The 14144-nt window shown below is 40.6% G+C and overlaps 1 protein-coding gene across 3 annotated transcripts in view; it reads left to right on the top strand.

Annotated features, from left to right (window-relative positions):
* Positions 1–14144, top strand: part of NAV2 (neuron navigator 2) — a 311161-nt gene that overhangs the window by 205426 nt on the left and 91591 nt on the right. For all 3 annotated transcript variants that reach the window (XM_048948752.1, XM_048948751.1, XM_048948750.1), the window contains 4 exons: positions 3609–4704; positions 6871–6983; positions 9816–9924; positions 11642–12031. In XM_048948752.1, the coding sequence (XP_048804709.1) occupies positions 3609–4704; positions 6871–6983; positions 9816–9924; positions 11642–12031 (1708 nt within the window). The remainder of the gene's footprint in view (positions 1–3608; positions 4705–6870; positions 6984–9815; positions 9925–11641; positions 12032–14144) is intronic.

Below are 14144 nucleotides of genomic sequence, written 5' to 3'. Positions count from 1 at the left end.
CTATGGTGGGAAATGATGGAGATGCCACAACGCTTTCTGCAGTTCTGACACTGTAATGTCATAGAGCAGCCTCTGCTTTTACTTCCTAAATTAGAATTTTGTTGCAGATTTGCTTCTGACTCAGTTATCTAATCTATGGGCTGTTACGAGACGATGTTTCTTTTCATGAGAACTACTTATTTTTCCCATAGCTGCAACGTAAAAAATGACAGCTTATTCATTCTAAAATGAATAAAAATAGTGTGAAGTTCTTGACCTTTCTGAAGAGACGTAACTATGAGAACATCCTTTGTCTTTGTGCTGCTTCGTGCCTATAAAGAAAGTGTTTTTTAAAGTTTTCACTTGCAGCAAATGAAAGCACGCTTGCTTAGACTGTTCAAGACAAATGATGGGAAATGGCATATATTTTCTCCTGACCTTATTATAACGTAAGCTCTCAAAGACTTTGGTGGGAGATTTAAATCATAAGCTTTCAGCTTCTTTTTCTCATTACAAATGGATATGTTTGTAGCTAAGACTTTACAGGAGCAGCTGAAATCAGATTTACCCATGCTACAGCGCGCATTGGCATTGGAACTGGACCACCAACATCTTTTTAACTGAACGCTAGGAACAAAATAGACTGCAAGCCAAGATTTGACTCTGAAAAGGGGAAAGAGATCATTATTTATTGTAGGCTGTAGCTTGGTTTTGAAAACATTTCTTTTATAGTCAGTTTTAGCTAATGCAGGTTGCTGAAGAAAGAAATTATCTCCCTCACAAAGGAACACATGAGAAATAATAAGCTTATTAATAGAATGCACGAAACCTGCTCTCTTTTTCATGAAAGAAGGGCCTGTGCCACGCTGAATAAGTTTCCCCTCTGCATGCTGATGTATTATCCACATATTGATGTTACTGCTTCATTAGGAAACCTAGCATTTGAAGCTGCACTCTGGCAGCAAAATCCTTTTCGTTTACCAAGATTGGTCTTAGGAGTAACAGAGCCAGTGGACTTGTTTGTGAGAGGGAAACAGAGAGTCTGAGAAAGACTGAAGCTTTCTTAAGCTGAAGCCATTTTTGATGGCTGTGTTTTACAGCGAACCTTTTATTTCCTGCACTTTCTCTGGTAGAATGCAGCAAAAGCCTGAGGACTTTGAATGTCCATTTTCACTGTATTTGATCTGAATATAAATCAAAATCCACAGAACATGTGTAAGAAAATATCTCCTTTCCTTTTCCAAAATGTAACAGCTTAGCATGTATATTTAGAAGTTTCTAAATATTTTTCCTTGGTATCAGATGTGTAGAATTCAGCACTCACAGAATTCCCTTCCTGGAAAATGTTAGGTAGAGACTCTAAAAATTACATTAATGTCTCCATATATTCGTGGTTGTTTTTTTTAAAGTTTATTACAGTAACAAAAGTGTTGGTATAAGTGTGAGTTCTCTGACATGACTGTAGATGAGGTGCAGCTCTCTAAGTGGAGATGCATCATCGAGCACCACTGGAAGTGTGGTGGTGTGGGCTCAAAGTGGGACCGTGTTTATTTCTGAAAAATGAAAAAGAAAGTGTATTCTGTGCAAAGGCCAAACCAAATTTCAAGCAAAACCAAACACCAAAAACACAGAGAAGGTGTAAATTAAGAAGTTCTGGATTTTCTTGGGAAATACATTTTGAAAAATGCTTTTGGATGTGGACAAATAAGTAATTTTATTTGACCCAGTGAGACCTGTTTCCTAAAAGTCCAAGGATTGGAGCCGTCCCTGGGGCTGTTGGGATGAAACTCCTTTCCCAAATGCCCTATCGCTCACTTCCCACTCCCTTCCAGGCAACCACTGTGCTGCTGTGAGGAGGGCAGTGCTGGTGTGGGTTTCCCTTCCCAGAACGCTCTGTTAGGTTTCTTGCTGCCCATCTTGTACTGCCTGATGGCACAAGCAGCTCCTCTCCCACTACTCCATATGTATGTGAAGGAAGCAGCACTGCCTTGTAGATTGCACCTAGCAACAGATTCCCCTGCATCACCCTTGTATTGCCCCACTCTCCCCATTACTCCTTGCATCTTGGCTCTCCCAAAGGGTTCCTTGCCCATGTTCACACAGCACATGGAGAACCGGGCGGCTCTGCTGCCTGGGACATGGGGTGGCTTGCTTTTCCTTCCTTGCTGGAGTGAGGCAGGAATAATGCCCCTGGAGTCAGCAAGCCAGCAGTAATGTAAAAGCAGTATACGTCCCTCCTGTGTCTGTAAATGACAATTACTTCCTTCCATCTCCACGTGGATTCTTTGCAGCAGGAGGACCAGCCGATATAATAGCGATTGGTTAATAACAGGTCCTGGAAATGTTCCAACTTCAGTAATATTTTTTAAAGTGCCATTAATTCCTGGAGTCCTACTTTATCTGTAAGTGAAATGACTGAGTTTATTACAAAGGAATCTCTCAAACTGATTCTCCATTGAGGCAGGAAGATGCGTGTGCTTTAAATCCTCAGTAGTTCTGGTTTGGATCAGGGGAGGGCGGTTAGCAGAGCCGTGTCTGCAGTGTGCAGCTGAAAATGAAGCACAACAGTCCCCGCGTGGTTGCAGCGGTTCATGATTTACAGGGCTGAATTCACTGGGCTGCCCCTGCTGCCGAAAACGCACGCTCTCAACCGCTGTTGATTTTTGAATTAAAAAAATGCAGCTCCGTACAGAGTTTACTTCAGTGCTGGAGGGCAGAGAAATATAGGTAAAAGCCGTTAATCCCCAGCAGGCTGCTGGGCAGGCGAACAGACACAGATGACAAAAGTTAATTGGCAACATGAGCAGCTTAACAGAAAACATATTTGTGATAATTGAGAGAGTAACGTCTCCAGAAGGGAAACTGCAGAGAAAAGCTACAGAGGAGAAGTGGCCACTGGTAGGTGAGTGGGGTTTTTCAAGCTTTCTCTCAGCTCTATGCTGACTTCTTGCTAAGAATGCATAATGCTCAAAGTACCTAACCAAATAGGATTTGCTCTGTCTGAGGGGGACAGCTGTGCAATTACTGCCACTGGTTTCTCTTACAGCTGCATTATAAGCGTGGTGAGGTATAAATTAGGTTCATCGCATAAGGGCACGGTTGGTTTTGTACATGGAGTTTTATTCTGCATTTTTGTAGATGAGGATCTCTCCCCAATAACTGAAAGAGCTTTGGATTTATTTCTTTTTCCTTACTCCTGCATTTTTTTTATACTTGAGGTTTTTCTAAGAATTGAACTCGGACAACAAAAATTTTGCCAAAAAACTGAGAGAACCCTTGATTAGAAAACAGTGCTATGTTTTTGCTAATGAAGAAGTATTATGAATCTAATAAAGAAGAACGCATTGCAAAGCACATTTTGGCTTGAGCTATTTTTTTTTCTTTCAGGAGGAACTAAATGTAAATTACATAGTGGGAGCTTGTTGCTGTGCTGCTGGAAAGGAAAACTGGCTTTTGTTTTCATTGAATGATACTGATGTTTAAAGCAGTGATGTGTGTCTGCCTTTTCAGGGTTACTACTGTAAAGCTCCTGCTGTTTCATTACAAAAAGAATCCCAAGCCAGCTATAATATCAGATGCCACTGTGTTTGGTGTCTCTTCTTTAAAATTTTAATTTAACTTTTTTCCAGAGCCTGCAGACAGTACAGCCTTCCAGCCCACAGGAATGAATGAAAATGTATCATCCTCAGTTCAAAGCTGCAGCGGTACTACTGGTTGCAATAACTCCTCGGCCATCCCTCAGCCCAGCTCTGCTATTAAGCCTTGGCGCAGCAAGTCCCTCAGTGCTAAGCACACAGCGACGTCTTCCATGCTATCCGTAAAGCAGCCCGTACCAGAGCCTCCAAAACCACCCTCAGAAGTCGTCAAAACAACTCCCAATGGCCAAAAATCCATGCTGGAAAAGTTGAAACTCTTCAACAGCAAAGGAGGCTCCAAAGCAGGGGGGACGACGCTTGAGTGTTCCACATCTCGTGACAGCAGTTGTGAAAAGCTAGAGACACTTCCCAGCTTTGAGGAGAGCGAAGAAATCGATGCCACAAATCAGAATGTGAGCAATCCAGGATCAATGTCCAGTAGCCCCAAAATTGCACTCAAGGGAATCGCACAAAGGACTTTCAGCCGGGCACTGACTAACAAGAAAAGTTCTCCCAAGGGTAATGAGAAGGAGAAAGAGAAACAGAAGGAGAAAGAAAAGGATAAAAGTAAAGACACAGGAAAAAGAACATCTATGACCGAAAAGCTGGGTGTGAAAGAGGAACCAAAAGAAGAGCAGACAGTGCTAGCAACAGCAGAGATGCCAAAAAAGTCCTCAAAGATTGCAAGCTTTATTCCAAAAGGAGGAAAGCTGAACAGTGCCAAGAAGGAGGCCTCGGCCCCTTTGCACAGTGGAATACCAAAACCAGGAATGAAAAACACCGCAGGGAAATCCTCAAGTGCCCCAGTTTCTACAAAAGAAAGTGAGAGGAGCCGCAGTGGGAAACCTGGCTCGGGACTCTCGCATCAGAAGTCTCAGCTAGACAGCAGGAATTCCAGTTCCTCTTCAAGCTTAGCCTCTTCTGAAGGAAAAGGCATCGGAGGCCTCAACAGCAGCAACAGCAGCCAGTCTGTCAGCGGGCCGGCCACCACACACAGCACGGGAAGCAACACCGTCAGTGTTCAGCTACCTCAGCCCCAGCAGCAATACAGCCACCCGAACACGGCCACAGTAGCTCCGTTCATGTACAGGTAACTAACTGCTGAGATCATCCCTTTGGAACACAGCCTCTGGGTAGGAGGATTCATCGGAGATGCTTTATTGAGGGAGTGAGGCAACGCCACGGATGCCATTGGAATAAAACATTTATGTATTTACCCACAAACTGTTGTGAAAGGCAGTCAGACCAAAGTTGGAGGTGGACTCAGTGATCTTTATGAGTCCCTTCCAACTTGGGATGTTCTATGGTTCTCAAGTGTGTAAGAAATTCTGATAGATAAGAGCTGGGATAGTTGTACCTGACACTTCTAATAGTTAATATCTGAATGCTAACGCCTTGTCCCACTGCTGCCCTTGGACCATGTGCATTAGGTTTATTTTACACGTCATAGCTTGTAAGTGTGGCTAATGGTGGTGGCGAATTAGAACAAATTGAAAAATAGAAGTCGATTAGTATAGGCAAGGCCGAGCACAAGGTCTGCTCTTCTAAGCTTGCATTACCCCAGAACTAGATATTCATAAGATCAGCCGTCTGTGAGGACAGCTAACCTCCAGGCCAGCGTCTTGTGTGTGACAGTGGCAGTAGAGGAAACATGGGGAAGAGTAACGAGAAGGAAATGACTAAAGAAGCTTTCTGAGGATGTGCTGCCAAACCTGACAATGACAGAAGAAATTCCTGAGTCTAATGGCAAAGTTTCTGGCTTTGACAGCCACATCATGATTTTCTTTCATGCTCCTTAGTTTTTTCAAGCAGTTGTTCTGTCTTTGTTATCTTTTTGCTGCTCGTGCTTTTATAGACCTCTCTCATATCTCTCCTACCTCACAGTGTGTCTTTTCTGGCCTGTTTAGTTGCTGCTCGTGCTGCTTGTAGATGTTGTTCACACCGTTTTGTCCACCTTTGTCACTCCACTGTAATTTTTCAGTTGAACGGTATGGTTTTTTGCCTTGGCAGGTGTAGTGTAAGAATGGTTGGCCATGTTGTTTTCGTGTTGTTGGTGGGGTTTTTTTGCAAGCCAAATCAAATTTTTAAATGAAAGCAAAATGAAGGAGAGAGATGCAAAAGAATTGCTCAGACCTATGTAGGCAGGCAGGAGAAGAGTGACCCTTGAGTCTGCTGAGCCGTAGAGTGTTATCTCTGTGTCTATGGAGTAAGGTGCCAGATGTCATTCTGGTATGCAGTCATGTGAAAATGAATAAGTTGGAAAAGCCTAATATTTGTATTTATATTACATGTTCTGTATTTCTCTTGTTCTCACTTTCATCTACGTGTCACCATTACTGTCACATCTTTGACATGTGGTGGGATCTACTAATGCCAATTTTTTGAAATCTATTTAGAGGTGAAAATTGCTATAGTAGCTTAAATCCATAATGATATCTAACTTTCTCATCTTGTTATTCACAGCTATAGCAGATTCCTTAATGTGGATCTGCAGCTCAAACACAAACTGTAGGGAAGGGGAATGAGTCTAAAGTGTCACTGTTAACACGTTGTAGTTTTAATCTCTGGAGAAGTTGTTCTACGTTTCATATAAGGCCAAGTGAAATTAAGAACACTACAGTAGTAATTGCTTGCTATGCTTTTGCTCTTGTGCAGCACTTCTTTTGACAAGAGAACTTCCAGCTGCTTGTTGATGTGGCTCTTAGAGCAAAACACAGCACAGGCGGTAAAATGAAGTAATCCAAGATACGCTACTCACATTTGACAGTACGTTCTCATCACGTCCCTTTTACATGGCAGCCATCGTGTCAGGTAGCAAATTGGTGTTATCCAGTCATTTATTTTAAAATAAAAATGAGTGTCATTGCTGGTTACAGAAGAATAACCAGCAGGAGTGTAAGATGCCATCACACACTACCTGCTTTATATTTATGTAAAGCAAACTATTAGAGAAGATCTGATTAATCACAACAAATGATGATATTGATAATTGAAATGAACTGGAAACACAAGTTTCTTAGGACCCCATTTGAAGAGCTAAGAAGCCTATGTTTGGCCATGAATTTTTTATTTTTCACAGCTGAGTGCTTGCTTCCATTTCTAAGACATAGTTCAAAATGGGACTAATGAATTATGTAAAATCAGTCTGCTGGTCTATTCTGGAGGGGCTGATGGCAGGTGCAGTTGTCTAGTTGTTCTGTGTGAGCTGATTTTGATGGAGGCTGTCTGCACATCACTATTTTGCTTTGTCTTACAGATCCCAGACAGAGAATGAAGGAAATGTAACAGCTGAGGCCAGCACAGGAGGGGTCAGCATGGATCCTACTCTCTATGTCAAAACTGGACAGCCTGGTCTCGAAGACCTCTCAGGTATGTCTTGCAGGATGACTTACTATGATGCAATTAAGTGAGAATGAACTAAAGCAAATTTGAAGTCAGGAGCTCTGCTGTAGGGAGAATTTAATTTGCTTTAATTTCTAATATTTTATTTCCTATTAGTAATGGTATTTTTTAACTGTTAGGCAATGGAAGCTGGGTGTCAATAACATGAGTAATAGATACTCAAGTTGTATGCAGTGGTGAAACCACTTGAAACCATTTCTTGAAACCATTAGGTGTTCTGGGTGCATATTGTCTTCTGGGATATGTGCAACACTTTTCAGGGCTAATTTGTAGTGAAGATCCTAAGTATTCCCATACGTATATATATATGTAAAGGAAACTGCTTTTCTTGCTTCTTTGCTTGCAGAAGAGAAGTGGGTTTTTTTCACCAAGAAGAGACCAAAATCCAGTTTCAGCTTACTGTGTCTAGCATGCACAAACTGGAGCTGATGTGAAACTGATGAGAATACTAGCAAGTGAAGTTAGAAAGTGATTTGTACTTTTTTCTTGGATTCTTATTTGATCATTAGCAATCATTTTTTAGCTTTCCTATGGTACCTAAGCAGTTTCTGATAACCATATTCTATTTAGGGTCTAAAATGTACACTTAAGCCACTGTCAAGTCTCCACTTTCCATTATGATTTTAGCAATGCCTGTGATGCTGTTTATTGGATACTATTACAGTTTATCTCATTAATCATAGAATATCCTAGGCTTTTTTATTGAGTTAATTTTGGTCTCCTCCACATTAGTGTGAGTTTTGAGACTGATTATCCTGCCCGGAAAGTCATATAGCTATAATTTTCATACCTGGATTGATTTCATTTTGCATTATATTTTCTGTCAGTGCCACATTTGTGTACGCACACGCTGATGGCAAAGCCAAGCAGCATCATTGGTAAGGAAAAGAGCTGCAGAGGTGCATAAATGGATGTGTGTAAACGTGTATAAATTGTGTAAAAATGTGCTTTATACATAGGTTGGTTAAAAAATAAAAAGTCAAATGGCCTTGTGCCATTTTGATAAAATTTGATAAAATTCTTGATAAAATTTTTGGGTTCATACTTAGATGAGTGCGTGAGTTCAAAGTATGAAACACAAGATGTACAGCTTCATAGGCTTTTTCAGCATTACCTCCTAATTGTTGTGTAGCCTGCCCTGGCCTAGATGTCTTCCTGTAAACTGGGAAGAATTGATAGATCACAGAAGCTCCTTAGTCTTCAATGACAGAGGTTGTATAAACACCAACTATTATTCAGGTAGAGTATTTGTTGGGATCCAAGGATGCAGGATGACACTACAGCCTCAAGGAATCGAGACGCAAAACCCAGCTGTGTGTAGCCAAACTCCACAGACAGCAGCAGTCAATAAAGGAGTCTTAAGGGAAAATGAACAAGTGGAGCAAAGCGATCCGTCAATCCAAATAAATTAGAAGAAATAAGTAACAGATTTCTTCTTTCCCTCCGTAGCAGCTATTGGAGCTTTGGTATAAAGTGTATCTGAAACAAAAGAGTGCAGGTAGGGAAAACAGGAAGCTGTGTGATTTAATGGAATCACCTGCTCACAAAGAGCCACTAATTCAATAATTTTTCGTGACACTATCCGATGTCTCTCTACATTTGAAGTAACTGAACATAATTTAAGTTAAAAAAATTGTATTGTATTGTAATTTAGATAAGTGATAGCAATAGAAATTAATTTCCATGCAGTAAATCTTGTGTATGTTCAGTTATGAAGTTACTTACTGTTTGCCTTCATCTCTTTGAGAGAAATGATCTGTAAAAGAGCACTCTGACCTTTGTTAGACTGAAGGCCTATAAATATTTTATGTTCTTTACAGCAATAATTTGTTTTCTGTCCCAGGGAACCAGTGGCTAAAGGAATCCCTCATGTTAGATGGCTATTTCCAGTTCAGCCTGATCATAATTATTTGATCTTGGGCCTAAGTGAAATTTATTGTTAGGTTATTTCCTAGGGACTGGGAACCTATAAAACATTGCTAACATGGACACTAACTGAGTCATCACTGTTTATTTCAGAAGGGCTAATGATGATATAAGAATAAAAATCTATCTTCCCCTCCCTAGATAGTTCCTTGTAGTCAGGGCTTCAGCTCTTCTGTTAAGTGCTTTGTGCTGCTGCTGCTTTGCAAGTAAGAGTCTGTCACTTGGTCTGTCTGTGCCACCAATCTGGCATCCTTCAGCAACATGAAGTTTAAGGCAAAGAATGTGGGAAATGCCAGTGATGAAGTAAAAGGCTATTTGGTCTGCTCCTTGTTGCTTCTGATTTGTATAATATGCAGATGGCCATATAAACCAGCTGTTGTATGGATGACCACTATCCTCACAGCTTAAAAATTCATGCCTTGTGCAGAAAAGGTTAATATGAAGTGTGTAGTTTTGAATCTGCAGTAGTGATTTCTGTAGTCATGAGCTATAAACCCTTTAGAATGATATCATTCCCTTCTGTGCCCAGCAAGTTCTGTGATGGCTTTTTGGAGGTGTTCTGCTTCAATGTGGAGCTTACAAAAACATGTTAGCACTACTGGAAGTCAATAGTCACTTCTCTTCAACCTATTAGAAGATTTAATTATATGCAACTCGTCTGAACTAGCAACCAAGGCATTTCTTAATTGGCAGCTGAGGGCAAGTAAATAACTTACACTGAGACACTAGAGGGATTTTAATGTCTGTAAACTCTATGTATGTATGTATGTAAATATTAGAGAAACGTCTCTGAGACAGATTCAGGCAAAGGTAACAACTCAATTCTGTGCTGTTTCCTGCCCTGTCCTTTCCAATGGCTTGTTACTCCTCTAGGAGAGGATCCAGAAACTCGGCGATTACGGACTGTGAAAAACATTGCCGATCTTCGACAGAACTTGGAGGAAACAATGTCCAGTTTGCGGGGAACCCAAGTCACTCACAGGTGATGACATAACTTTATTTGTGAGAAGATGTGAAGCACTTCACAGTGTGAAGACCACACTGAAGATGTGGTCTTACTTTGCATCTCTTAGATGTAGCATCTTTGGAAAATGATTAAGACTGACAGGTGAAGATACCGTTCTTTTATTTTACCTATAAAGCACAGATCTTGGTTTCTGTTCAGTGTTGATGGAGCTTTATGATGAGCGACTGATGGTGGCAGTTTGTATATAGAAACAAAGTTGGAGAATAAGCAGCACTGGTTGAAGGCATTAGGTGGTGTTTGAACATGGGTTATCGTTTAAGATGTTTCTTCATCTTACCCCTTAAAAAACTTCAGTGCATTACACCCCTCTCCCCCAGTGTGTAATATTTTGTTTAAACAAGCAGGTGAACTGTGCCTGACCCACTTGAAAAAGTGCATAGCTTGAATTCCTGGCCAGTCTTTGGACAAACAGTTTTTTTCTGACAGTATTAGTCATCCACGTATATAATTTTATTGTTTTTTAGCAGCGTTTAGAAATCTCCAGCGATATTTAGAATGTGCTCTTACTATGTTTGAACATTCTGTGACTCAGATCTGTTCAGTGCTGAGCAGGAGTCTTGGGATAGCGAACTGTTGGCCCCTAACGAGGTGAGGGGTCCTGTGCAGTTCTTACAGACTCCTGCCCTGCATGAGTTAATTGCATGCATGCTTTGTGCTTAGGCTGTGTATCTAAACTAAGCCAGAACTTGCAAAGATAAACTACCAATGCATGTATTTTTCTTTTCAGAGTTCAATTAATGTGACAGCTCATTAGGGTTTAATTACTGTAACTATAGGATTCTTAGGTTGTTGCAGTGTATGCTCAGTGCTATATTGAAACTAGTACAGTGCTGCTATCTTTAAAAAGATCCGCAGTAATAATTTAAAAGAGAAGTTATGCTATGTTAGCTGAGCAGGAAAAGAAGGATTCCCGTGGGTAAGAGAAGTTGCAGCTATGGATCTGGAAAAAAGCATTCAGACCATACTAGCATTATTCTAGAAAGGGATGCAACACACTCACACTCTCAGACATGCAAAATATGACTTAATATAGCTGATGCTTGTAAAAAACAATATTTGTAGGCTGTGACCTGAAATAGGTTCACAACCAGAGCTTGGTGTAAATATTGTCAATATTTTGAAAAATGTATTCAGTTCATGAATATATAAAAGATACTTTGGAAAATATTGTTTTTCTTACTCCCTCATTTAATCCTTTCTTTAGTGTAGGTACGGCTCTCATCTCCTGAGTCTTTCAGAAATGCAGGCAGAAAAAGAAAATGTATCAAAAGACAGTTCTTGATTTGTTGTTCCTTTCCTTGTCTTAATATCATACTCTCTTGCTTAGAGTGGCAAAATGCGGCATAATAGAGTTATATGTGATTGAGGGTGGAAAAAATTATACTTGGATACTGTGGATAATCCGTTAAAAGTTCCTAAGTCTTCTACCGTCTATTTTGAACAGTAGGTGGCCTGAGTGCAAAACTATCACTGTTTAAGAGTGGTGCTGGAGGGGTGGGCCTAACTCTCAAAGCTCTGTAGCAATTGAATTCTGTTAATGCTTTACTCCTTTGTGACTCGGTAAACAATCTGAGCATAGATCTTGCAATCTGTACGTAACATCACCTGAAGTCCCGTGATCTACAGAGCAGTCCGCCTTCGATCCAACGCTTTTTCTTTTATTTTTAAATAGCACCTTGGAAACGACATTTGACACCAACGTGACCACCGAGATCAGCGGTCGCAGCATTCTCAGCTTGACGGGACGACCCACCCCTTTGTCATGGAGACTGGGGCAGTCCAGCCCCCGCCTGCAGGCAGGTGATGCTCCGTCCTTGGGGAACGGCTATCCTCCCAGAGGGAACGCCAGCCGCTTCATCAACACAGAATCAGGACGTTACATGTATTCAGCACCTTTGCGCAGACAGCTGGCATCCCGCGGTAGCAGTGTCTGCCATGTGGACATCTCAGACAAAGGAAGTGATGAAATAGATTTGGAAGGCATCACCATGGATGCCACCGGCTACATGAGTGATGGAGATGTGCTGGGCAAGAATATCAGGACTGACGATATCACCAGTGGGTAAGTGCCTTTTTTTTTGTCTACGTTATCTTCAGATTGTGCATTTTTGCATTGCGACTGTACGCTCTGTGACTATTGGAAAATGAATGAATAAATAGAACCACGGTGATGCTGTTGGTAAGCATTTGGAGGGACAGCTCACTACCGCAGGTAATTTAGTCAATAAGATTTAAGTTTATGTGTGTGTTGAGAAGAATTATTGCTGTAGGTAAGTATGATTAAATGTTCTGCTGAATCAGGGTCGTCGTGGTGAGCCAAGCACATGCTGCAATGCTCATTTATGCCCACAAGATGGGGAGAGTGAGGCATTTTTTAAACTAACTGAACTCTTCAGCTGCCTGAATGTTCAAGGAGAACATTCATGGAAAGTAAATGCGTTTACACCTTGTTGTGTGTGTCAAAACAGTTGTACATATGAATCAGATCTAAAGAAGAGGTTCATGTATAGAAGTGTGAACTGATAGAAAATTATTATCAGGATTTTCAACATTTTACCTTCACTGTGAATGGTTAAAAAATGAAAGTATTGGAGATCGGACTGGATGATCTCCAGAGTTACCTTCCAACCTCTATGACTGTGATTCTTTGCTCCAAGGTTGGTACTTAGTTAACTCTAGGAAGGTTAGCTGTTGTTTCTTAGCTCAGATGCATCAGTGTTAGACTAATGTTGAAACTAATCTGTGAGATGCAGGTGGCTGATTTACTTTTCTTCTTCCCTGCCTGGCTGCCTTGCATCCTTTGCTTTTCCAATTTTTTTTTTTAATAAGTGATGTCAGTTGCAGCATTACCTTGTTTGGAAGATGTAGTATCTCTTATCGAAATACAGAGCTGGAATTCAGGTGCTTCATTGTCACTGATTTGATCAGGAAGTGGTCTAGAAGCCTCCATTCATTCTGTCCTTTCTGAATCTTTGGATGCTTTCAAACTGTCCTTTCTGAAAAATCAGACTTCATTTTTGACTCTTTGTTGAAGAAGCATATAGATATGTTGAAGAAGCCAGTGCAAAGAATGTATAAAATCCTATTTCAGGTAAAACCCCACTAGCTGTTAATATGTTAATCATGCATTGTACTACTAAAATGACTTGTTTTCATAAAATGAAGCAGCCTACACCTACATTCTGTTTGTTGTAGTAACAGTTATTGCATTTCTTGTGGACTGTGACTTTTATTCAAACTTATGTTTGTCTTAAATAACTTTTGTCTTAAAATAAGGAATATAAGTTCCGAGTAGCACCACCAGTTTCTGTGGAACACCAAGGACGAGCTGAGAAGTGTCCCAGGCAGAACTGTCATCTCATGCATTTGCTTTTCATATCTTAGAAGAGCTCCAGTCTTTGCAGATTCAATGTCAGTCAATGTACAAAGATCAGATTCCAGGTAAAGGGAAAGGGAATAATGAGAAAGCAGTTCAGTTTATGAACGCTATTTCCAGAGAAATCTGTGTCTTTGCTCATCTCTGAATATCATTTCCTTTTCTTTGCCTACCTAGTCATCCCATAGAGTAGAAAGGGGAAGTCACCATAGTCTGAAAATACAAAACTGGTCTTAGATTCCAGGTTTGAGGGACTCGTAATAACACGTTTCTGTCGGTGGTACCTCTGTCACTGAAGTAGTATATTGAAGCAGTGAGCTAAATCACAGGCTGGCAAATACGACATTTAGCAGAACAGCTCCACAACAGCTCATCCCTTGCCTTAAATGTTGGAGTATATTTAACTGAGAGAAAAATGATATGAATGGAGTACTTGACTCTTATTTCTCTCTGGTTTTTGAAGAGGGGCAGTAATTTTCCTGCTTTTGCTTATATGACCATCCAGAAATTGACAAATGAGATCTCAATTTAGGACAAGAATAGTTATATATAAATTCCTTTTTCTTCTTCTCACCTGTTGCCTTTAGCTACAAAAGCCTGTGTTGCTAAATAATGTGAGTTTATAGAGTGTTATTGGAACTGTCGAATCAGTTCCAAGCACAAAATCTATATTAGAGGTCAATCCACAGTCAGAATGACTTAGCTTCATTTTCAGATTATCACTGGGGTTTGAAGCTTGAGCAGTTTGCAGAGCTTCTTATTGCTGCACCAGTAGACAATTGAAAGGAGCGTTCCTGAA

This window comes from Lagopus muta, chromosome 6 (assembly GCF_023343835.1).
Source record: "Lagopus muta isolate bLagMut1 chromosome 6, bLagMut1 primary, whole genome shotgun sequence".
In the NCBI taxonomy this organism is placed as follows: Eukaryota; Metazoa; Chordata; class Aves; order Galliformes; family Phasianidae; genus Lagopus; species Lagopus muta.
The sequence above is the reverse complement of the archived record's forward strand: the minus strand, read 5'-3'. Positions and strand labels throughout refer to the sequence as shown.